Source organism: Perca fluviatilis, chromosome 23 (genome assembly GCF_010015445.1).
Source record: "Perca fluviatilis chromosome 23, GENO_Pfluv_1.0, whole genome shotgun sequence".
Taxonomy (NCBI): domain Eukaryota; kingdom Metazoa; phylum Chordata; class Actinopteri; order Perciformes; family Percidae; genus Perca; species Perca fluviatilis.
In genome coordinates, this window is record NC_053134.1 from 6,513,596 (window position 1) to 6,539,135 (window position 25,540).

At 41.6% G+C, this 25,540-nt stretch overlaps 3 protein-coding genes across 3 annotated transcripts in view; 2 read left to right on the forward strand and 1 right to left on the reverse strand.

Annotated features, from left to right (window-relative positions):
• The first annotated feature begins 249 nt into the window (after nt 1-249).
• On the forward strand, nt 250-5,857 carry kin (Kin17 DNA and RNA binding protein). Its single transcript, XM_039792084.1, has 12 exons — nt 250-508; nt 599-693; nt 1,305-1,348; nt 1,439-1,561; nt 1,992-2,176; nt 2,870-2,918; nt 3,012-3,063; nt 3,160-3,295; nt 3,387-3,506; nt 3,608-3,707; nt 3,834-3,934; nt 5,551-5,857. Exons 1-12 carry the CDS (start codon nt 395-397, stop codon nt 5,608-5,610), a joined length of 1,179 nt encoding a protein of 392 aa, XP_039648018.1. The 5' UTR covers nt 250-394; the 3' UTR covers nt 5,611-5,857.
• Nucleotides 5,762-20,066, reverse strand: itih2 (inter-alpha-trypsin inhibitor heavy chain 2). The gene is made up of 21 exons (XM_039792085.1): nt 19,809-20,066; nt 19,004-19,036; nt 18,669-18,707; nt 17,452-17,624; nt 17,082-17,186; nt 16,839-17,001; nt 16,041-16,148; nt 14,914-15,042; nt 14,683-14,799; nt 14,059-14,218; nt 13,001-13,135; nt 12,254-12,435; nt 11,364-11,549; nt 10,947-11,086; nt 10,192-10,364; nt 9,601-9,750; nt 9,369-9,482; nt 7,668-7,866; nt 7,407-7,579; nt 6,289-6,400; nt 5,762-6,202 (listed from the first exon to the last, which is right to left on the reverse strand). Exons 1-21 carry the CDS (start codon nt 19,902-19,904, stop codon nt 6,055-6,057), a joined length of 2,835 nt encoding a protein of 944 aa, XP_039648019.1. The 5' UTR covers nt 19,905-20,066; the 3' UTR covers nt 5,762-6,054.
• Nucleotides 20,067-21,579: 1,513 nt separating this feature from the next.
• Nucleotides 21,580-25,540, forward strand: part of itih5 (inter-alpha-trypsin inhibitor heavy chain 5) — a 17,912-nt gene continuing 13,951 nt past the window's right edge. Inside the window, exons 1-5 of the mRNA XM_039791177.1 lie at nt 21,580-21,863; nt 21,943-21,987; nt 22,689-22,852; nt 23,979-24,080; nt 25,316-25,540. The exon at nt 25,316-25,540 is cut by the window's right edge and continues 47 nt beyond it. Of these exons, the coding sequence (XP_039647111.1) occupies nt 21,744-21,863; nt 21,943-21,987; nt 22,689-22,852; nt 23,979-24,080; nt 25,316-25,540 (656 nt within the window). The 5' untranslated portion in view covers nt 21,580-21,743. The remainder of the gene's footprint in view (nt 21,864-21,942; nt 21,988-22,688; nt 22,853-23,978; nt 24,081-25,315) is intronic.

Below are 25,540 nucleotides of genomic sequence, written 5' to 3' on the forward strand. Positions count from 1 at the left end.
CTTTCTAAAACATCTAACAGCAAAAACCCTATCAGAGGCAGGACCCTGGGACAAAATCTTATCAAATGTCTAATTTGTGTCATTTTAGTATGTATGTGTTGATGTAAATAAAAAAGTTTAGCAACCACTGAATCTATCCATTTATCCATCTGAAAAAAAAAATCATTACGCTATATTGTGTAAAATCCGAAGTTTATGAGTCCATGAACGCAGCTGCGGTTATCGCGTGTTTTAAGCTCTCGCGTTAGGTTATGACGCTGAACACACGGAAGCTGTTTACGTTAGTAGCGGTCGGTTGTTGGTGGTTTAGCTGTGATTCGAGCAGGCTTTTCTCAGTTTAAACGTTATTAATCGATACGTATAGGTTGTTTTATGTTTATTGTTGCTGGTCAGAATGGGGAAGGCGGATTTTCTCTCCCCCAAGGCGATAGCCAACCGGATAAAATCCAAAGGTCTCCAGAAGTTGAGATGGTATTGCCAGATGTGTCAGAAACAATGCCGCGATGAGGTAAAAATTAGATGTTCGTTAAATCCGTCTACTTTAGTGTATCTGTTGTTGTTGTTGTTGTTGATAAGTTGAACTAATGTGTCTTTCCAGAATGGCTTTAAATGTCACTGCATGTCCGAGTCCCACCAGAGGCAGCTGCTGCTGGCCTCAGAAGACCCAAACAAGTTTATGGACCATTTCTCTGAGTGAGTTCCCTCATGGCGTAGAATCCGAATCCTTTATTGACCCCTTCGGGGAAATTGTTTAAATTTCATCTGCATACATTCAACACGTTGGTGTAACGTTGTGTAACGTTACTACTACGGAAGCGTAATGCGTTCACTTGAGAGAGAAACACATCCTCACTGTTTTTTTCTGAATCAGAATCGATTTTTATATACTTACATACACAAGGAATTTGACTTCGGTATGTGTTAACTCTCTATACATAGACAACTAGTAATATAGAAACATACTGTACAATAGAGATAACAATATACATATAGGCACATATCAACATAATATACAAAAATACAAATAAGACATAATATCAAGACAAGTACACATGGAGTGGGATGTAGAGTGCCAAAAGTAATAGTACAAAGTAGTGTGCAAGATGCATATTGGAATGATAAAGTATGTCATGTGTAGAGAGTGGGTGATTGGCCACTTTATCCGCAGAGAGAATTGATGGGAATTGTCTTAGAAATAAATTCTGAGATAATTATCTTGTTCATTCACGATTATCTCATCAATTATCGTTAATTTTAGCTGACCTACAGATGGTTGGAGTTTAATCTTGTTTCTTTCCTCCCAGCGAGTTCAAAAGCGAGTTCTTGGAGCTGCTCAGAAGACGTTTTGGTGAGTTCCGATCGCCGCACTGATTATCCGGATGTTTACTTGTTTACTGGCAGCAAACCGTTTCAATGTGTCGTCGTCTTTCATCCGCAGGGACCAAGCGAGTGCACAACAACATTGTCTACAATGAATACATCAGCTTCAGAGAGCACGTCCACATGAACTCCACACAGTGGGAGACTCTCACAGACTTCACCAAGTGGCTGGGAAGAGAAGGTAAGCTTTCTCAACATGTGGTTCTACACAGGGTTTTTACATTATGAGGTTTAGGTGCAGCACCAACATCGTTGTTGGCACCACCTAAGCCGAATGAATGTAAAATCAATGTGAGCATCAAAACTAACTAAATGACACTGAGATCTAATTATTGTAGTTTGGTCTCCAGTGGACGTCTTTAGCAAGTATTGGCTTTAAGCATTTGTGTGTTATTTATTTACTATCTGCTCTAGCTTTTTTCCCCCAACACAGGTATGTTGGTAAGGATGTGAAATTGATGATTATTTCTATTGAAAAACATCACATTTTCTGAGGGAGGACCCCTAATCCAAAGCCAAATATGTGCACCTAAGTCTTTGACAAACCCAGGGAATACACTGCTTCATGGATTATTTCCAATGTGTAATTATTCTCTGAATGTTACCGCTAGGTCTCTGCAAGGTGGACGAGACCCCTAAAGGCTGGTACGTCCAGTACATCGACCGCGACCCGGAGACCATCCGCCGCCAAGAAGAGCAGGCGAAGAAGAAGAAGCAGGAACTGGACGACGAGGAGAAGACCGCCAGGTTCATCGAGGAGCAGGTCCGAAGAGGCCGCGACGGCAAGGAGATAGACGTGAGTACCAGACAGGACAGACTTCAGCTCCACGTAGTGAAGATCAATAGAGACTAGGGCTGCACGATAGGAGGCAAAAAAATTTAAGATTATTTTTTGGGGCATTTTAGGCCTTTTATTTATATAAGACAGCTGAAGAAATGAAAGGGGAGAAAGAGGGGGAATGACATGCAGCAAAGGGCCGCAGGGCGAAGTCGAACCAGCGGCCGCTGCGTCGAGGAGTAAACCTCTATATATGGGCGCCTGCTCTACCAGTTGGCTACCCAGGCGCCCACAAAAACCTTGTTGAGTATCATGATAACGGTATTACTTGCGATAGATGAACAAATATTAAAATGTATTCAGTTCTGCTTTTCTGCTGCTTTCAGTATTCTTCTAAAATACAACAAATTGCTTGTTGAATTTAAAACAAATGAAATTAATGAATTCTTTCAGTAAACAAATTGAACATTAAATTGAACTTAAAAGGCAGCACCAATAAAAAGGGACAGTTACATTTTAACGTGCAGTTTTCTGCTGATATCTTATTTCAACAAACACAAAATAGTGTCGATCGCGAAATGTTGCAGCCTTTCGCGGTGTGTTCACTGCGCCGGTCGATATCGCGACGACGTTTACAAAAACAAGATATTGTGCAGCCCTAATACAGATTTGACATTTAATTATGTTTTATCCCTATATTTTAATCCGTAGGAAACTCCAGTTTTCACAGAGCTGAAACGCGAGAGTGAAGAAGAAAAAGGTTAGTTTTTTTTTTTAATTGTTTTTGTTTGGGATCATTCACATTTAACTATGCGTTTCTTTCCATTCACCCTCACATGTTTTTTTTCTGCAGTTGCTTTCAACCTGGGCGCCTCCTCATCTGTGGCCGGGCCTTCCAAATCGAGGTACAGAGCTCTTAGAACGTTGCTAATTCTTCTGCCTGATTTTCAAGCAGCTATAATTCAATCATTTTACCTGAAACGGTTTGTGTCTCCCTGTAGTGCTTCCCTGGGTCCTAGTGCTCTCAAAGCAGCAGCATCATCATCATCATCATCCTCCTCAACCAAGAGGAAAGACACCAGTTCAGACACCAGGGGGGAGAAGAAGAAGAAATCTGCTCTGGAAGAGATCATGGAGGTAGAGAAGATGATTTTTGTCTCGTCCTCTATGTGTGGCATGCCTGCATTCGGTCGGTTTTTTTATTCCAGTTGCAATGCTTTCTGTTCAGATGGAGGAGAAGAAGAAGCAGTCGGTCAGAACGGATCACTGGCTGCAGCCCAACATTGTGGTCAAAGTTGTCACCAAGAGACTGGGAGAGAGGTACCACAAGAAGAAGGCTGTCATCATGGTAATAAAAAGCTTTGTATTTGTTGTCGCATCGTTATGTGCATGTGGGGAAAAGAAAGAAGACCTGTGTTGCTAAAAAGCCGATGATCCCTTCTCTCGTAGGAGGTCCGAGACAAATATGGAGCCGTGGTGAAGATGATCGACTCCGGAGACAAGCTGAAATTGGACCAGAATCACTTAGAGACGGTCATACCTGCGCCAGGTAAACCATGTTTCTACAGATTATTGAATGCAGTTGTGTCAAACTGATCACTGGTGGAAACATCGCGATGTACCTCAGCTGTACTTTTCTATCCTCATCAGCATCTTGTTGTCAAACGTCCTGCAGGTAAACAGGTTATGATCCTGAACGGTCCGCACCGAGACACCAAGGCTCTGCTGGAGGGAATAGACGAAAAGAACTTCAGCGCTACGCTCACGCTCGACTCTGTAAGCTTTTCGAGGGGCTGTTTCCACATCTGTACCTGTCGTTGGTTTATCATTGATTGGTTTATTTTGTTTCTGATTGGTTGACAGTTTGCCTATTAAAACTGTATAGTAGAAACAGTCTTCGGTCAACCGCTTCACCCAAATTACAAAAAAGCATATTCTCATTTTCCTCTAGGATTGTCTTACCATGCAGATACAGTACAGGCCAAAAGTTTGGACACACCTTCTCATTCAATGCATTTCTTTTATTTCCATGACTATTTACATTGTAGATTCTCACTGAAGGCATCAAAACTATGAATGAACATATATGGAATTATGTACTTAACAAAAAAGTGTGAAATAACTGAAAACATGTCTTATATTTTAGATTCCTCAAAGTAGCCCCTTTGCTTTTTTTGATAGCGCTGCAAACCCTTGGTGTTCTCTCAATGAGCTTCATGAGGTAGTCACCTGAAATGGTTTTACCTTCACAGGTGTGCTTTGTCAGGGATAATTTGTGGAATTTTTTTCCCTTATTGATAAAAAAGCTAAGGGTGGCTACTTTGAAGAATCTAAAATATAAGACATGTTTTCAGTTATTTCACACTTTTTTGTTAAGTACATAATTCCATATGTGTTCATTCATAGTTTTGATGCCTTCAGTGAGAATCTACAATGTAAATAGTCATGAAAATAAAAAGGAAACGCATTGAATGAGAAGGTGTGTCCAAACTTTTGGCCTGTACTGTAGGTTTGGGTTTTATTTTACCTGGTTTTGACGCCCAAGTCCTCTGGCATTTCTGCCTGGTTTTGTTTCATGGTTCTTGAAGCACAAAAAAATGAAATTTCAAAGATTCCAAAATAACTTTTCACAAACTTTTCACAAAAACCCTCTACCAACTAAATAGTCCCTAAATTAAAAAAAATAAATGAATAGTCCCCACCTTTCACAGCGAGGTCTGTTTATTAGCCAAAGCAACAGAGACATTGTTCCTGGAGAGAGCTGTTGCTGGTGAATGTAACATTTTCAACTGGAAGCATTCGGAGAGTGTAGATCTCAGCCGCATCTCGCAATGTTGAACGAAAGTGAAAAATATTTCATGTACCTGCTCCGTAATTGGGATCCGCTCCAAAATGGAATGGGCTTTTCCTTGGCCCATGCTACCCCCTCCCACCCTTTTGTCTGCTGACAGACAGACAAACCCGAGCCCAAAAACATGACCTCCTTGGCAGAGGTAATGATATGGGCACTAAAAAAAACAAAATCACTGTGAGAAAATGTTTTTCCGTAATATGGGTGAAATAACCCTTTAATCACCATGCACAATCTGTGGTGGTTGAATTAAACATACTGTATTTACCACTTTACACAAAAAGATACTTTAAAAAAAGTTCCTCCTTTTTGTTTTATTTTAAAAGTGGCTATATGTGACAATGCACTCCAAAAATAGAACATGGACGAAAGTATTTGATAGCGCACACTACGTAGAAAATAAAAGCATCTCTTTATCTACCAACAGGATCTTAGAAGTTCCATGAGCTGCATTTCACTTTTATGTTGCATATTTGTCATTTGTTGTATCCAGTACCGATGCTGCAGCTATCACTAAAGTCTCATTTTCTCACGTCTTCAGGGTCAACAGAAGGGGAAGAGAGTGAACGTCGCCTATGAGGATTTCTCAAAACTGGCCTGAACTAACAACCTTCCTGTTCTAACCTCAGGCAGCCGTTTGGCTGAGGGACTCTACTGTGTCAGAGTTACTTCCCCCAAGATTCACCTGTACATATACACACCCCCACAGTGCATTACCAGCGAGTCATCACAGAGAAACCCAGAGCAATGTGTTCAATTAGTTTTTTTTTATTTTGTAATAATAACCAAGTTGATCTTAACATTGCAGATGTACATTTTGTCCAAATAAACTCTACAGAAAAAAGTGACTTCTTGTGTTGTTTTTTTTGGAAAGTAATTGGGAACGAAGCATTTTATCCTTGTAAAATCAGGAAAGGTAGATGTACACAAAATTCCCCTCTTTCTTCTGGCTCCTGTTTTACACTCTTTTAAAAATGGGTGTCATTTTCTCACTGACCCAGGGGATTGATAGCAGCACAGGGTGCTTGAATGTGTCTGTGGCTGCTCAGAGAGTCTGCAGGAAGCTGTTGAGATTTGGGACGATGTAGTCGGTGTAGTGGCCGTCGATGAAGCCCTTCCCGCTGTTGTGTATGAACCAGCAGTAGACGTTTGAGCCGCGCCTCTTATCGTGCCTGTAGTCCTTCTGCCAGCCTCTAATACACACAAACACACAAGAGGTTATGGTTTTAAAAAGAAATGTGTTTGTTCAGAAATCAGTTCTAGTGGAGTTAAAACCTACCTGGTGACGAGTAGCTTGTTGCCCTTCACATCCATGGTGGCCTCCTTCTTCAGAGGGTCGACCCCTTCGTGCATGTCATACACGCTCACATCAGGCTCTCTGGAAAACTGCCCTGAGAGATCACAAACGTTCTCAGTTTCAAATCTCCAAGTTAAAGAAGATCCGTGTACAGTTAGGCTGTGGTACAACTTGTAAAGTTTCGAGCAGTTAATGTCGTCCTTATCGTCCGTTGTATCAACAAAAGTTAGGTAGAAAGTTCCTCGACAAAACAACAAACCCTTAGACAAGAGTTTGGTGATATTGTGAAGCAGCGTGGGATCATGGGAGATGACGTCCCGGAGGGTCTGGAGCCGAGCTGCCGCTGACGTTTGCTCAGCTTGTTTCTCGGATGACTTAAGATCCAAATGTCTGGTGACTAAAATCCTTCATCCAGTTACAATATATAGTTAAATACAACCAAGATCTAAAAAATGTGGCTTAAAACTGTATAAAAAAAGTCAATATATGGCAGCTTCTGGCAGACACATACAACGCTGACGCCATGGGGGGTATGACACCTTCGACGGGTGGCTAAATTTCTCTGCCTTGAACATTGTTGAAAACTTTTTGTGTAACGAAAGTACACAATTCAGCTTAATATAGGTTGAGTCATTTTTAGACATCTTAAATCAGCAAATAATTATCTTTAAGGCTGTAAGGTACTGTAACAGTACAACCAGTGTCGATGTGCCTTGAGGTGCAGTACCACTAATGGCCACTAGATGCTGGCTCCAAAAATTGAACTACATTGATGTGGGCTCAACTTAACTTGAAATAAAGTGAGTAGTTTTTCAACTGTTGGTTATGCTCTCAATAGCTAATTTGACTTTTTCTAATGTGTGTTTTTGACTGTCATTATGAGAGTCATTGTTCTGTTTCGCAGATATTATTGTATAATGTTTGTTTTTTTCAAATTTAGATTAAATAGATCCAGTAACTATCAAAAATAGTTTCCCTTCAGGAACCTCTGGGTGACTTCCTCCATGTTTTTCTACAGTCTGAGGTCTGACTGATATCACAGTAACACCCTGTAGTTGTATAGCTTCCTGTGAGTATTTCACGACACAGCACAGACGTACCTATGAGTCCGTGGACCAGAGGGGAGTACTGGTTGTTGTTGGGAATGTAGATGCCGAGGAAGTCAACGTTGACTGGATGTTTCTTCCACACACGGTGAAGCAACACCATCACCTGGATATTGTCATTTATGAGGATGGAAACATGAGAGTTCTTCACGATGGAAATCCTCACACTGAAAGACAGAAACGTAACAACGTGAGATAAAAATGTCTCTGATGTCAAGGCACACGCTGTAAAAAAAGGGTGCGACAGCCGGTTACCCATCCTGTGTGATTTCAGCCGTGGCCCCCCAGGTGAAGGAGTGGTTGCTACTGCCGTCAGTCAGGGCGATGCTGTCGGTGCTGATGGTCACGCTGACTCCATCAGGCAGGTAGTAGACGGAGATGGTGCCGAAGTAGGTCTTCAGTTTGCTTTTGTGTGTCTGCTTAGAGCCGATCAACTGACCGTTTACCACCACACCTACAGGAGACAAGGTTAAAGAGGAGCGTCAACCCGTGGACAGTACTGAGTGGGAAGTGACAAATGTGTCAAAAGGGAAATTCAAAATATGAAAAGTAGATATTCATTTTTCGGGGTTAGAGTTAGGCTAAGTTCAAAGTTGCAGCAAATAGATCAAGTGACACATTACCGAGCAACTTTTGTCATCTGATACCCGAGTTTTTACATTTTTTTTTTTTGCAGAGACTTGGATGAAAAGATTGATGCATTCTCTCTGTGTCCGCTAAATATGAAGCTACAGCCAGGAGATGGTTAGCATACTGTAGCTTAGCATATGCACTGGAAACAGGGGGGAAACAGCCAGCCTGGCTCCTTTGAAAGATTAAAAAAAATACAACCAGCATCTCTAAAGCTCACTAATTAACATGTTATATCTGGTTTGTTTAATCTGTACAAAAACTGTCAAGTGGTTTTTAACGTGGGTTATGTGTGGGACTATTTCTTTGGTGGGGCACAGTGACGACAAGACTCTACCCCCCTCTTCTCATTTCTCAGTTTGTACATCCTCGATTCCTTTCCTCGTCTCCTCACATCTTTGTCCCTCCCACCTAAGATGCGAGAGAGAGAGGCGAGGAGAAGACACGAGGATTCGAGGCAACAGGCATTTAACAAAATGAGACTTCCGTGCTTCGGAGCCGTCATTTTAAAGAAGCAGCAATTAGTTTGTAGTATATTCCAGTTGTGTGTCACGCCTCTTTTATACGTCATGGGTGCACCTGCGCATCCTCGAGATAAATTTTAGTAATTGAGACATCCTTTAAGATGGCGCGCTGAGATTGATTTCCGATTCGCAGGCAGGAGGATGGAGGAAAGAGGAGACGAGGACACACGAAATAGAGAAATGAGAAAAGCTCCAGTCACTGGTATTAATCTTCGTATCTAACTTGCAGCAAGAAATAAATGAGCATATTTAAAAATTCTTTAAACCCCTTTAACAGGTTTCCTCTTTCTATCTTTGTCTTGTTTGTTCACAGTAATTAAACAAATGCCTTAATAGATATGGTTATTAATAATCCATCTCTGATGTTAAAATGCTACATGTTCACCAGTGGTGGAATGTAGTTACTAGCTACTTTACAAATTAAGATGTAGTATATAAAATAGATGTTTTATTATAAATCAAGCCAAGCTGAAATGATGAGACCATTAAATCACTTTGATATACAGAACTGTTTGGATCGTTTCCAGTTTCTAAAATGTGAGGATTTTTCTGCATTGAGTATTTTTACTTTTAATACTTTAAGTAGATTTTCCTGATAATACTTACATACTTTTACTTAAGTAACATTTCCAATGCAGGACTTTTTTTTTTAACTTGTAACAGAGTATTTTTACAGTGTGGTATTAATACTTGTACTGAAGTAAAGGATCTGAATACTTATTCCTCCACGGATGTTCACCTATAACATGCAGCACATACGGCATTAAAGATATTTCACACGACATTTGGCACAGTCTGGTACCTGTTCCGCTGTCAGACACCAGGTTGAGAATGTGGCCGGGTGTGGAGTCGATGTTGAAGCAGACGTCCATGTTGCTTCTGGGCAGGTGGACGATGAAGTGAGGGTCGTTATCCACTGGATGAGAAACACTCGTCACACATCCAGCACTGTTCACATTTAACACTGTGACTCGATTGGGGATTCATGATTTTATGGAAGTCGTCAGAAGTGTGTGTGTGTGTGTGTGTGTTACCTAAGTTGACCTGTTGAGGCAAGGTCCACTCCTCTGTGCCCTTGGCCGCCTGACTCGGGGGGGCCGGAGTGGTCATCTGGACCCAGGGTGGAGGCTGGTAGACCACATGCACCGGAGGATCACCAATTAAGCCTCCTCCAATTCCTACTCCTACATACACACGACATAGTATAAAGGTAACCCCCGGAGTCATTTCATCAGCATTATCATTACTGATTCCATTAAGACCATTAAGTTGATTATTTTATTGTGATTTTATTTTTATGTGATTTTGCAAACATTTGAACAATTGTTTAATCACAAAAAAAGCCTAATTTTTTTAATTAGAGATTGCTCAGAATCATTATTATGTTAATTGGATTTATTGTCTATTTTGTTGAATGGTCTTGAATATTGTAGTTACTGTGTCATCTTTTCTTGATTTTTGTCTGGGTGGGTGACGAAGTGACGGGGGTGGAGGGGGGGATATGTTCGTGTTGCGAATTGTATGTTTTGTATGTTGTTTAAAAAAAAAATAGAATTGTTAATCACAAAAGAAAATCAGGTTTAGACATTAATCAACATGTAAAGGGTGTATATTCTGTCAGGCACCTGAGCAGCAGCCATGCTTGGGGTCCTTCGGGGAGTCGGCCAGCAGCCTCTCCTTGGCGTCCTCGCTCTCCACCAGCAGAGCGGTGAGAGGAGTGACGAACTGATGCTCCACGGCCAGCGACATGATCCGCTGGGTGATCTTCCTCTTCTTGGCAGCCGTGGGAGCCAGAGACCTGCAGGAGAGCAACGCTGCAGCTGTCAAATACTGACGGTGATGCAAATTACCATCACACTTCCACAAAAAACAAATGTCTCCTGATAGACATGCTGATTTACTGCTGCTGCACTGATCGCCACCAACGTAATTTTGTTGTGTTCATACAATGACAAAAATGCATCTTGAATGTGAGAAAAGGCCCTTAGATTTTTTTTTTTATTGAGTTTTAGCTGATGTATTCGTGTTAAGACACTTTAAGCTCATTTATTTGCATTCGTTTCCAATTAAGGATTTTGTTTCTTTGGAAGTAAAAGAAAAAAAGTCTGGAGTGCTCACAAGTTCAAACAAATAATGAAGGTGCTCTTTGGAAGGCGAACCCAAATGTTCGAAAGAGAAATAAAGGTCCAAGGCACTCTTCTAGCAAAAACAATGTCTTTATTTAAATGGCTATTTTATCTAGAAATCTTAGTACGTTAAAAATTGACGGGCAGCAACCCACGCGTAGCGGCACAAAACGGCCTCCTTCAGGGTGTTCAGGTTTTTGTTTCTTGATTTTTTCTCACGGTTTCCTGTTTGTGAATTCGGGGACCTTTCTCACCTTTCAGAGATCAGCTGTTTGATGGTGATGTAGGCCCACATTTGTCTGGCGAAGCCCGTGAACGAGTGCTGCTGCTTGGCCAGCTCCGTGTCCAGCTCCGCGTAGTCCCCCTCTGTCTCCAGGGTGATGTCCAGCCGGGCCTGCAAGGTGACATGGGACAGGGGACACTGGTAGTACCAGCTCCTGGCCTTGAACACTCAACGTTCTGATTGTGCGTTCATGCGAACATGTTGTGAACAGGGGTGTCTGACTGGGGGTTGAAAAGGGGACTGAGTACCCGGGGCCCTTATGTGAGGAGGGCCCAAAGAAAATGCCAGAATGAATAGCTATGGATGCCTGGAGGGGCCCATAGAGAATGCCTTTCTACAGGGCCCGGAATTTTGGTTGCATATGGCTTGCTGTGTGCGTTACACTCACGGCAGACGCGGTGGTGAAGCTGGTCAGGGTGTTGCTCTCGGACGGCAGAACCTTCCCGGCCACCACCAGCTCGGAGCCGCTGAAGTATTTATCGAAGCGGTTCTGGGTGACGTCTGACACAGAGTCCTCTGGGAACTGAATGGTGATCCTCCTCAGCAGAGGAGAGGAGACCTGGCTGTAAAAGGTCTGCAGGGGAATGAAGAAGATGCTGTCAATCTTTAAGAGCATCAGGAAACTAAACCCTGCTCTCCTGCATGTCATAGTGAAACATCCAAAATCACATGGAGGCAGAGACAAAGTCTAAGATTATAGTGCATAAGGCAGTGTGGCTTGGTTTTTAGAGATGCAAAGATTAATCGATTAGTCGTCAGCTATTAAATTAAACGGCAACTATTTTGATATTGATTAATCTGCCATTTTTTTATGAAGACAAATAAAAATTCTCTGATTCCAACTTCTTAAATGTGAATATTTTCTAGTTTTTTCACTCCTCTGCGAGAGTAAACTGAATATATTTGAGTTGTGGACATCGTGGGCTTTGGAAAACACTGATCGACATTTTTCACCATTTTCTGACATTTTATAAAACCATATAACTAATCAATTAATCAAGAAAATAATCGATAGATTAATCAATAATGAAAATGGTTTCAGTTTTATCATGGTTGCATGTAAGATATTTGCCTTAATTATTACTTTTCTGCATATCACTGCATGCTGTGTGCATGTATTTATTTTCCTATCACTTAAAAATATAACATAGAACATATGATGCATGGAAATAATTCAACTTTCATGAGGGAAACGTTTGTGAAAGATTTTTTGTTGTTCGAGAGGAACTGAAGATCTGAGTGATGCCGAGTTGTTTGCTGAAGGTAACGTTGTCGTACCCGTAGCTGCTCTGCGGCATCATGGTTGGCGTAGATCCTCTGAGCCATGCCCCTGTTCTCCATGGCGATACGCTCCAGGAAGTCATAGTCCACGTCGAAGCCGATGCCCAGCGAGAAGAGAGAAAACTCCTCCCTCATCACCCGCTTCACATTCTTCTGGATGGTGCTCAGCTTGATCTCACCTGCAGGAATCAGCATAGCATCTTACTGACTAAAGAAACAAGACTTGCATGTTCTTTTCGCTTTCATTTCCATGCATTCTTTCTCCGTGTGGGTGGATGAGCTGCTAAACCTGACAGTGGAGTTTAACTTGGTCAACAGGGCCACCCTAAAACACTTTTCTTTCTTTCTTTTGTAACTTTATTGCCACTATTTCTCATAACAGTCACACAGTAAACTAGACCAGACAGTAATAAAAAAAGCAAAAACAGACAGGAAAAAAGGAAAGAAACAAAAAAAAGAACACACACATACACAGACACACACACACACAGACATACACACACACACACACACACACACACACACACACACACACACACACAGGTGGAAGGGCTGCCAGAGTATTAGAGTGCAAGATCAAAGCATGCTCAGATTAAGGGCATAGCATAGCAGCAAACACACACATCAGACATTTAGGTCTCATCAAGCATTATCAAAAATGGATTCCACACCTTCAAAAAGCATTTTTGTGAATTATTTTTGTTCACCTAAAACCTTTTTAAGAGGAGCACCAGTCAGTCTTACCCACAGTGGGGTCTCCATCAGACACCAGGATGATCATGGAGACGGAGCGAGGGTCGATGAGACCCTGATTGGACGCCTTCAACAGCATCTGAACTGCTCTCATCAGTGCCTCGTTGATGTTGGTACCTGGGGTCGAAGGTCAGCAAAATATACAGTGTTTTCCCTCGGTTTGTGGATGACATAGGTGCACGTATTTGGTGGGGGTTTAGGCGTCCTCCCTCGAGAAAATGTTTTTCAATAAAACAAATATGCAAATTCACATCATTCTGGACCATTATTATTACCATGTCTGTAGTCTCGCATTGCCAGACCTTCCTCTACAGCGCTGTGGAGGAGGGTCTGGCTAGTCCACACAGCATTCCGGGATAGGAGAAAAACGTGCTCTGGTTTATTGGCATTTCTTTAAACCAATCACAATTGTCTTGGGCATTGCTGAGCGCCGGACGGAGCAACGGTGCCTCTTTAAAATAGCCTCGGGAAGGAACTTGTTTTGGTGGAACGTGTGTACGTTCTAAAGTTGTTTTAGTCATGAAACAGAAAACTCAGATTGGACAGATAGTTTAGCTAGCTCTCTGGATTTACCTTGTAGAGATCTGAGGAGCAGTTAACCATAGCCCTCAGAAATCCACCGGAGTTTAAAATTCAAACACAAAGACGGACATCCAGCCAAAATGAGGGACATCCGGCGGAATGTCCAGCGGCACCTGAACAATCCCGGAAATTAAACGTCGTCGATATAGGCTACCATATCTGTGTCTAAAACGTTGGAAAAGCTAGAGCAGATAATTGAAGACAAAACTTACTAAGGAAGTCCACTGGGGACCAACTACAATCATTAGACCTGTGTCATTTAATCAAGTCATTAAGTTAGTTTTAATGCTCACATTGATTTTACATTCATTCGGCTTAGGGGCTGCCCAAAACGGCTTGGGTGCTGCGCCTAAGCCTTATAATGGCAGGGGAAACCCTGATATAGTCATTAACAGTTTGTGTTTAGCAGGTTAATTAGAGCAATGAAAATGTTATAATAAAGAATATTATTCTCTCATACCTCCGGTGTTTGATGTTCAGGATGTATTTCTTGGCATCTGCGATCTGAATGGAGGAGCCGGCGACCAGCTCCTCGCTCCAGCAACGCACATTGTGGTTGAAGTCGATGATGCTGAAGTGATCATCTATGGTCAGGTCATCCAAAATAGCCTGCATGGCCTCCACTGTCTGTGAGAGAAGTTTGGGTTTAAATGGGTTAGGCGTTGACCTCAAGTAGTTAAGGTTAGGATAGCCGACTGGTCAGGGGATAGGACCTGAACAAATCGGGTTCCGTTACCTTGGACGCCTGGCCAATAGTAGCGTGTCAATGCTATTGAAGGGCGGGTCTTGCCTAGAAGTTGCGTGGGTTCCATAATAACACGTCAAAGTGCCCAAATGTCAATGTAAACAAACTACTTAAAAGAGAAGAAAAAAAAGATAAATAACGTGAAGAACACCCTGAAGAAGGCCGTCTGTGCCACTTTGCGTGGGTTGTTGCCCAGTTCTATTTTTAATGTACTAGAATGTTGATATGAAATAGCCATTTAAATAAAGGCTTTTTAATTTTTTTGCACTTCCAAAGAGCACCTTCGCGATTTGTTTGAACTTCTGGGCACTCCAGACATTTCTTCTTCTAAAAGCAAACCACTTACTTGCTTCATCTTGACTCCCCACATGGATCCACTGACGTCAATGACAAACACGATGTTTTTAGGAAGAGGCGAGAGGTTGGAAGGAGCAAAGAATTGGACAAAGTGGCCGTCTGACACCTGGAGGAAACAGTGAAGGCTTTAGTGATCATCTCCAAACAGTTTCTAGCTGTATGTGATATTAAACAAGTTCGTTAATGAGGCTTTAAACGGTATTGGATGAGTATGTGATACCTGTAGTTCACCGGCGTTGCTGTCCCTGGTCACATCATACTTGACAGTAAAGACGCCGTCTATTGCGCTTCCAGTGCAGTTGTCACACTTTCTCTGCTGCTGGAGGTTGGGCTTGAAGACAACATGAGCCTGGAGACACACAAACACACAGACACAGGGCATGGTACAACTGGTTAGATATAGCCTGGTTTACACCAGACCCACTCTCAGTGGTAACTGAGAGTGGGTCTGGGGAAGGTTCATTCACAGCCCATTTCCAAAGGGGCGTCACCAACGGACACCGCTCAAATGCCCCTGGCGCAATTGGAAGTCCTTCATCCAATCAGACCAACGAGCCGGGTGACGGTAAGCGGCGCAGCCGCTACCGGTTGCTGCCCGGTGGGCGTCATGTTGAATTAAACAAAAAGCTGCTGCCGCCGCGCGTATCGCATCATGCCTCGATTTGGAAAAAATTGGAATGGGCTTGAATGCGCTCTTGGCCAGACTGACTGGCCAAGGGAAGGATGTGCGCGATCATGGAAGGCTTGTATCATGTGGACGCGCTGACAGTTCTGTTGTCATTACTTCTTTGTCATTTTCTTGTCATTCTTCATGGGCGCGTGTTGTTTGGCAGTTGAGTTCAAATATCAACAATCTTTGCGCAGAATCACTTCCCGCGCCTTTAATGTGCGAGTATGTGAGTGTGTGTTTGAGCAGAGTGAATGGGAACAGTTTTCTTTTATGGGAGACAGGAAATGTTTGTGAACATGCAATGACAATGAAGGCATTCATGCATTCATTTATTTGATTGTGGAGATTCCTTCTTGACTTTTAGGGTATACGGTACATTTGTGTTAAATATTCTAAACGCAAGTAAGTAGTAGTAGAAAATTATTCTAATTATTAGAATAAATACAACAAGGAATATACCTTTAAATGTCTGACTCATTCAGGATTTTGCTCAATTTGTGCAAATCTCTCAAATTCAAAGAAAGGATTCAGGTTCCCGTCCAAAAATCACGTCACAGCTACATTTGTACCTTTATGCAGATCCAGATTTCTCAATTCTAATTTCTGAACATTTTCAATACATCACTAGAACAAGAAAGAGAATTGGTACTGGCTCTCTGGGTGTTTTTCGGTCTTACCTTCTCTTTGGATGATGTAACTTTGATCATCCCTGCAAACTGCTCTCCAAGGCTGTTTGGTGTTTGTACCATGGAAATTCCCTTCGGCTCAAAGATGTACACATCCACCTGAAGAGAAACCGGGTCAGTGACCATTGCAGGAACACATACTCAGTGGCGGTTCAAGACCATTTCAAATGGTGGGGCCAGGCTGGGGCCACATGCGATTTTAGGGGTCCCAAATGTTAAGCACAAGTGTTGTATTATTAGTTATTTAGTATTTACTTAGTATTATTATTATTTATTTAATATGCTACTATTTTGAGAGTTGGTTGCTGCTTAGTCAGTATCGTGGCCTGTGTATGTGTATTTCTTGCTTGTTTTTGATGCCCATTTATGCAATATGATGTCATTGACAGTGTTTCTCTGTTTGTCTGTATGCCAGATTAAGTGTTGTCTTGTCTTGTTGATACGACTGGTAGGCTAAAAACAGAATTGCCCTACGGGGATAAATAAAGTTGTTTTGAATTGAATTTGAATTACATACCACCAACCCTCCATAGGTTTGGTTCTACAAAATACTGATACACATATAACAATAAATACAAGAATACTCATTCAGTGTTAACCTACATTTTATTTATCAATGCACATGAATAATATCCCCTCTTTGGGGATAAAAGTATGGTTAAAAATGTATGAAAATATTAAGATGGGGGTCGAGGCTTAATATGAAGGAGGCACTGGCCACCCTTTGGTCCCCTGCCCCCCTCTAGAACCGCCACTGCACATTCTGTCCAGACACGCAAAAATCCTCACCTGGAACTGTGGCACCAGCCTCCCGGGCTGCAGGTACAGGGAGTGCTCGTAGAAACCCAGCTTCCTGTGCATCATCTCCTGGTAGTGGAGCTCAAACTCAATGTTACTGCCGGGTGGAACATGGACTTCTGTCTTAAACGTCTCCATGTCCTGGGAATTCGCCCTGTAAAGCAGAACCATTTCAGTCTGTGTGAAGCTGTTGAGCTCTACGGAGGTTTGAACCCCAAGACGCTGGTCCAGTACCTGACAATGCCCGCCGCCTTGCCTCTGGCTCTGGCCTGGGCGTACAGGTTCCTGGCCACTGTCTTCTCCTTCACTGAGCCCACAAATGTGATCCCATTCACATTCCTGCAACACAAACAGTGAAAAGTTAAAGAGCCCCTATTATGTTTTTTTGGATTATTATTATGTCTTTTAGTGTTTTATATACCGGTATATAGTTTTTTTTGTATATGTAATCGATGTATAACGTACAAATAAACACATTTCACTCCCACAGACAGCCCTTTTTCATAATGGCTCACCCACATTCCTGTTTAAAATTCCCTTGGCTCTTGAAAACTCTACAAGCTCTCTTTAAAGGGCTGTTTGGACTGTGTGAAACTGGGCTCACATGGTGAAGTTGCTGATGAAAGCTCGTTTGGGGATCTGGACGTTGAAGCCGATGCTCTGGGCTTTGGAGCCCGAATTGACCACCGAGCTCCTGACGGTGGTGTGGGCGAAGCGCGACGTGATGCGGCTCTCCACCTTGTAGCTCTTGACGGTGATGTCATCTCCACGGATGGCCTGTGCAGGCGATGACAGAATAAGTGACGGCGATATTAAGCAGACAAAAGGAGGATCTGGGTGTCGAGAGCTCAGCAGTTAAAACAATAAAGTTTTCTGATTTTATGGATTTTTCTTTCTGAGAATTCTCCCCTTTTTCTTAACTGGACCTCTGTTTATTTGGAACTTGGATACTTCTTTCTCATCTATCTTAATATTTAAGAAATTCCTCTCACGTTTTTACTGTGTACCACAAACTAAAGATCTTAAAGGTATAGTTTGGATTTTTTGAAGTGGGGTTGTATGAGCTACTTCTCCATAGTCAGTGTGTTAGCTACAGTAGATGGCGGTCTGCACGCCCCCAGTTTGGAGAAGCAGGCTGGAGTACCGACACAGAAGCTAAGCAATGTGCTGCTGTGGACGGGGGGGGAGGGGGGAGCAGAAGCTACACGGATTTTAGATACAAAAATTATATCAGTTTAAAGGTTAGGAACTAACAAAACTAACAAACTAACCGATTGAGGCAGCAGTAGACCAGCAACTCTGTGTTCTGCGAGGTAAAATGACTGTTTTTGTCAAAGGAGTCAGGTGGCTTTGAAGAGAGACTATAATGGCTTCAGTTATCCCTCTAAAGGGCTGTCTGACAGCAAGGTAAAGTGGTGAAGATATTTTTCCTCCTTAAATATTCCCTTAGGTTTGTTGAAATTTAGAAAACCTCATAACAATGACTAAAAATATGACATATGGAACAGTTGAAATTTCTATGCCTAAGACTTAAGATGTCCTGTGCACAATCTTTTTACACACTTCCTCTAAATGTGATTTAAAAAAACAAAAAACACACAAAATAATGCAACTGAGTTCACAAGACCGTCCCACTGATTTGATTTCTTAGGAAGAGACAGACAAACAGGCAGACAGACAAATGAGAGCAGGATTAGTGCAGAACAAAGTCAATAACCCGTCAGTCATGGGAATCTCTTCAAACAGCAGCATATTGACTATTTGATAAGGTTAAACTCTGTCACAGTGGAGAGGGCTCAAACAACAAGTCGGGAGTCATACCTCAAAGTCTTCCTGCTCCTCGCTGGTCAATATCGCTCTCTGAAACACACAGACACACATCAGCTCCATACTGTCTTAATCTACTCTCTGGGAGAGGATTATAATTCACAAACTGTGGTTATTAAAACACAGACGACACAGGATTACCAGAAGGATCAGAGTAGGTTTGTTTGTGATTTTGTGTAATTAGTTCAGATTCTGTACACCCCATGGATCGATGATTGCAGTTATTGCAACATCAAGGAGAAAAGCAAACCCACAATTCAGGCTCTATATTCTACAATTAGACAAGTCTGTAAATAAGAGAAGTCAGGTTGTGTGGTAGAAGGTCTCACCTTGTGTCTCTCCCGATGGTCCCGTATATCTGACTGGTGGCAGAAAGAAAATTAGGATGAAAATCTGTATTTCTTTTTCTGCAACAACTTAAGCCTTTCATGTGGCTTAACTCACGTTTAGACAGACATCAGAGATAACAAAAAGCATTGACATGTCAGCAGTTTTCTTTTTTTTTTTTAAGTGAGTTTTAAGGGTCAAAATTCAGGGCAAGCACTTCCAAAAAACAAATATATACAGAAGAAAGAAAGTTTGTCATAATAATGATAATAATCCATCAGGCAGAATTTGCCCGTTAAGAAGAATAAGACATCAATTTTGTATGTTTTCTGCAGTACAGAGAGTAGACAAATTTCAGAGATAACTAAATGCTATAGCTTCTGCTACACAAAAGGTGAGTTTTTAAGGTCAAAGTTCAGGTGCAAGAATTTAGATTTCATTATAACATTTTACCTATACACAAAAAAGCTCTCAAAAGTATATAAATGTACTACTCTTGCAATACACCTAATACACAATATACACTTTTCCCCTTTAAATTGTTTCTCAGTTTCACTTTTTTGTTTTAATTCATGTGAAAATCATAAAATCCCATAAAAAATAAGGCCAACAACCACCAACAGATGCAAAATCTATTAATGCACATAAGAATAAACATTTATATTTTATCTTTCTTTCAGTTCATAAATCACAACCAATTTGATCCTTACTTTGATTTAAGATTGATATCAGTCTAAAGAGTGGTTTAAACTCTATTCTGTGAATTTAAAACCTTCTCCCAGTCCCCGCTCACACCCTCCAACTCACCGTCTCTTCCTCCCATTCTCCATCGATCACAAACTCAAAGCAGCGGCCCTGTTGGAGGAGCAGGAGCCCCAGAAGTAGCAGCAGCAGACGCCTCATGTTTCCAGGCCTGTGGGCTCAAACACACATACCCTCACACACACACATATATATATAAATATATATATATATATGAAAATAGACAGACGGTCCTTCTGCAGACACAGCTGAGCTTAAAACTGAAGGTTAAAATCCACCGAACTGATCGACTCCCAGCCCCAGTCAATATTTGCAGTGTTTCATGTAAGCCAGAGAGGAGAAGGAAACTTTGAAACTTGACCTGCAGTGTGGGCAGGGTAAATACCTGGGACAGATTTGACTCAATCTTAGATTACACAGAGATTTCACATCAGACTGGTTGTTCTAAGGACTGGGACTTTGATACAACAGTCACAAATTGTGCATATTTTTACAAATATCATTCTGATGTGTAGCTTTTTAATCAATATAAAGACACAGAGATGATCATTTTCATGGCACATATCCCCAGTTTACATGAGAAAGATGTAATGTTGCATTATGCCCACAAGATGGGCCCAACGTAGACCTTACTGCTGAAGCCTTTACCTCTCCATATTCACATTGTAATGCTAAAAGTGGATTTTTTATTGTCACTTTGATTTTGACTAAATGCTTGATTTTAGGGAAATAATGTAATGTATTCTTTTTTATCATGTAAATGCTAAGTGTGATAAAGAAAATAAAGAGCCAATGAACGATTATAACTCCCTAAAAAACACTGAATGATTATTTAGAGTCCTACGGCGTTTCAGTGACATTTCGTTTTTCTAATTAAATTAATTAACAACTTTAAAAGTATTTAATTTTTTTTCGTTTATTAGGATGTATCATACGAAGCTTAAAATAATAGTAGTTACATGTGAACTTTGCAAATGTATATTATTTATTATGGAACAAAGGTCAGATTTCAGGCAGCTGATGGAAGGTCATAATAAATATTAATAATGGCATGCTGCCTTCAAGTGCTCCTTGTAAACTCCAGCTCTTCTGTGTTGTGTTTACAGTACTGTATGTAGAAGAAGCATAGGCTACTTCTTCTGCAGAATGATCTCTTCAACGTTACCAAAATCATTGTAACACTTCTTCTGTGAGCACATGCACATCCTTCTAACAGGCTCTATAGACTTGTCCACCCTCCCTATATATGTCCGTACACCTCCCTTAGTGGTCATTGTGAAATAAAGAAATTGTCACCCCATCTCTGCCTCTACTGTCAACTAGGTCAACAAACAAAGGAATGCATAAAAACTATATTTAAAAAAAAAGACATTAACTACTAATTATCACACAGAATGTCAAACATGGGCTCATTTTAAATTATACGAGGGACTAATTGAACTACAAAAGTTCATGTCAGCTACCTAGTGGTGGTTACAAGTAGCACATGCACATGGGGGAGACTTTCCTTTCAAAGCCGTATTTCTCTTTTTGTGTCAAACCTGACTAAATGGTGTGAATAACATACAAGTGACGAACACGGTCGAAAATAATCTGATGGTGGAAGGAAATACAGCAAAATGTAATTTAAATCCCTCAAATAGGCCTCCGCTATATAGCCGAATCCTGCTCTCTGCTCCTCCCAGACTGGACACTTTTTTCAGACACTTTTTTTTAAGGGTTTAACTCATAATTGCAACAACAACAAAAAACGACAGTCCCTGAAGGCAGCAGCAGCCCAAATTGCCACTCATTCACGAGTGGGACTGAAAACACTGCATCCCTCTCCTCCAGTGGGTGGGCGTATTTTTCTCCTCCACACCGTGTCACCGCTCTGTCCGGTCACTCTGGTCTGGACAGACGGATACTCGCAGACGCTGCGCGCTGGAAATAATAATGTCCCATTTATCTTTTTAAGTTTTACTGGAGAAGGACTGCAAGATGCTGCTGCTGCTGCTGACTTTACTTATATGCACCAGCCCGAGAGTACTGGGGCGACTGGAGGAATCCCAGTTTGCAGATGACATTGATTCCGACCTCGCAGACTTTGATTTAGGCATTGTAAGACATTTAAAAAACGAAGGGGTTGTACATTCTTGTGTTTGGATTTTCTAATCTGACTATTTTTTTGTACACACAGGCGCCACGCAGGGTCCCGCGGCAGGTGAAAACTATACTAGCCAAGGTAAAGTCAAATTTACTACATAGACATGACGATGTTTTAATATTAATCTATTTTTGTTCCTTAAATTTAGAGGCTAAAACATTTAGATTGAGTCCAAAACGTTTAAAAACAATGTTATAGGCAAAGCAAAGAAAAATAAATTGTAAGTGGTTAATTTATAATGAAGGATAAAAACAATGCCCTACATTAGCCTGTTGTCTTAGGCATTATGTTTTGGCACATCAGCTACATAATGACACCTTTAAATCCGTCACTAATCTGAGAGTTTAGGAGTTTATGGTGACTAATCTCCCTGGGATTAAGAAAACATTTGATTAAACAGAACTTTTTATTTCTAACAGTGATACAGAATGCATGACCTAGTTTCAGTTATTCAGAAGCATATTGTGTCACCCTGAAATTGTGCGCTTTAGGGCGTGACGCACAGGAGATCCGCCAAGCGCGCAGATGTGGCATGAGTATCTGTAATGCACTGGATCTTAGCTCATGGGAACACATTCCCCTGCCTCTGTTTGGTTATTGTAACTATGGGGAAATTAGGGTTTTCTTGGGATGAGGAATCTTGGCTTATCAAAAATAAATTCTCGATATGCACAGCAGGGCTGCGTAAAATCGTGCCAAATTGGCATTTACAAACAGTGATCTGGAAGTCCAAGTGGTATAGGTTTTGCAATAATGCTGTTTTAACTTTACCTCTGCAGGAGACTAAACCGCACATCCAGGAACTCTCCATCAAGACCACCATAATCTCCCGCTACGCCTTCACCGCGGTGTACTGCGCCATGCTCAACCGGCACTCCGCCGCTGCCGAGGGCGTCTTCCAGTTTCAGATCCCCGCGGGAGCCTACGTCTCCAACTTCACCATGTAAGAGATTTGCAGGTCAACTGAGCAGCAACAATAACACACATAGTGAACCTAAAAATCATAATAAAATTGGGTTTTATAGACATTAGTGTCGCCTAAAACTCTTGTATCTCAGCTTATAGTAAAAACTGACTAAATGCCTTTACAACATAATCGAATCGTAAAATATTCTTAAGAGCATGTAAACTTCCAATTTATGTTAAAACACAGAACTCACCAAAGAAAAGAGGATGCAATTAGAAGATACATTTTTTTTGCTCCTGCCTCTTTGAAATGAAGCAATGTTGTGACCCTTGATCTCAGGTTATTATAGGCTTTATATGGCAACCAGTAGCCTACTTTAGTAGAAAAAAAGGCAAACGGAGAAAAGTCACAAAACATATTTCAATTTACATTTGTTGTGACCACTCAGTTTTATCTTGGGACCCCTAGAAAGTGCCTGACCCACAAGTTGGGAACCACTGCTCTCCTATTAAGATGTTCATTCTAATTCCTGTAAATAAAATCAGAATCAGCATGATCTTTATTGTCTTGGCTTCTCTTGATGTAATAAACATATAACCAGAAAACAGCAGCAGTAGAAGCCTAATGTTTAAAAAGTGAAACTTGTGCAAGTACAACTTTAGAAATAAATAGATGAAAGGCACATTTACAAATGAACAGAGCATGTTATGAATATTAATAAATAGATGCTAAATGTTGATGAACCAACGACTATTGTTATCAGTAAGGATGGTCAAGTTTCAGAAGGTAACTGCCATAATTAAAGCTAGTCTCGAGTCCTATTATGAACAGCTGATCATTAAAATGGAAGGCAGAAATCAAATTATTGGATCAAATATTTTTGGATCCATAAAAACATCTCATCAGCAGGAAATGGAGCACCAAAGTTAACACTTTGGAACTAAAAATTAATGAATAATATCATCCTGTCTGGTTGGGAGGATTTATGATGTTTCAGTTGCTATGGAGATGTTAGCAAGCAGACAAGAGAGGGTGAAAACTTTTAGACGGCTGCGCACAAAAATCCTGTCTTTTGTGTGAGAAAACTCAGTCGAAACGTGACAATGGGTGGTCCTGAATATGAGCCCCGCTCTAATCCTCGACCTTTGACCCCGTGAACCAGGATCATTGGAGGGCGAGTCTACCAGAGCGAGGTCATACCGAAGGAAAAGAGGGTCAAGCAGGACAACGGCAAAGCCAAGAACAAAGATTCAGGTGCTGCAAGGTAAGAGAAACCTCTGTGTGTGTGTGTGTGTGTGTGTGTGTGTGTGTGTGTGTGTGTGTGTGTGTGTGTGTGTGTGTGTGTGTGTGTGTGTGTGTGTGTGTGTGTGGCCACTCCTATGGTCTGGCGTCTCCTCCTAATTACAAAGCAGTGCTCGCGCCCTCTAATGTTCCTATTTTGCAAACAGAGATTGATAATAACCCAACTGAAACCTCTTCAGCCACATCTAGACACAAAGAGTGAATGTGTGTGAGTGTGTGTGTGTGTGTGTGTGTGTGTGTGTGTGTGTGTGTGTGTGTGTGTGTGTGTGTGTGTGTGTGTGTGTGTGTGTGTGTGTGTGTGTGTGTGTGTGTGTGTGTGAGAGTCTGAAATAAGATCATTTCACCAGAGGCGAGGAGGATTGTCGTATAAATCTGTGACCCAAAAGGTGACATATGGAAGGAGTGACATCACGTTTCAAGCTGTCATATGAAAAGTGACATTTCATTAAATTAGATTTTGGTGACTCACTGACTCCGCTGTAAAAGGACAGAGCTGAGGAGGAAGGAAAGGATCGAAGTGGAAGCTGTGAGATTAGACAGAAGTAGCAGTTTCATATTCATGATTTCTCCACTTGGACCGCTCCACCTCACTTTCCTAATGGCTCCTAATAAAGGACCGATCACGTAAACATTAAATTACTACAAATAGTTCCCAAAGCATACTATAGAGAGTTTTGATACGGACAATTTTCAGTGCAAGTTTAACAGTAACACAATATGTAGGCTATACAGTATCTCAAGTTTCAGGTCACAACTTGAAACTCATACCACATAAAAATGAATGGAAGTCAACGGCTGCATGGATGATCAGAAATGGGCATTTAAATCTTAAAAAAACAAAACTATTTCTCTTAAATAAATGTAGTGAACTAAAACATAGCCTTCAATATTCCTCTCTGATATGTAGCAGTAAATGGAAAAAACATAAGTTAAGTACAAGTACCTTAAAATTGCATGAAAGTGGGGCGACCTCTGGCTCACCCAGTAGGCTGAGTCCTTGGCAGCAGCTGTGGGTTCGAATCTGACCCGTGGTCCTTTGCTGCATGTCGCCCCCCCCCCCCATCTCTCCCCTTTCCTTTCTTCAAGCTGTCCTGTTGATTAAAGGCCGTAAAAGCCCCAAAAAATACTTAAAAAAAAAAAAGTTACATGAAAGTCACTTTTTACTTATGCTGTCTTGACCCTTCTCCTCCCCTCCAGTCCTGAGCCGGAGGTGGAGGTGTTCAGGATGGCGGCCAGCATCCCGGGTCGGAACCGAGCCGTGTTCCTGCTGACCTATGAGCAGCTTCTGCAGCGGCGCCTGGGACGCTACGAACACGTCACCAGCCTGCGGCCGCTGCAGCTAGTCAGCCGCCTCAGCCTGGACGTCACCATCGCTGACCACTCGCCCATCACGGACCTCCAGGTGCTGCCGCTCCGCAGCAA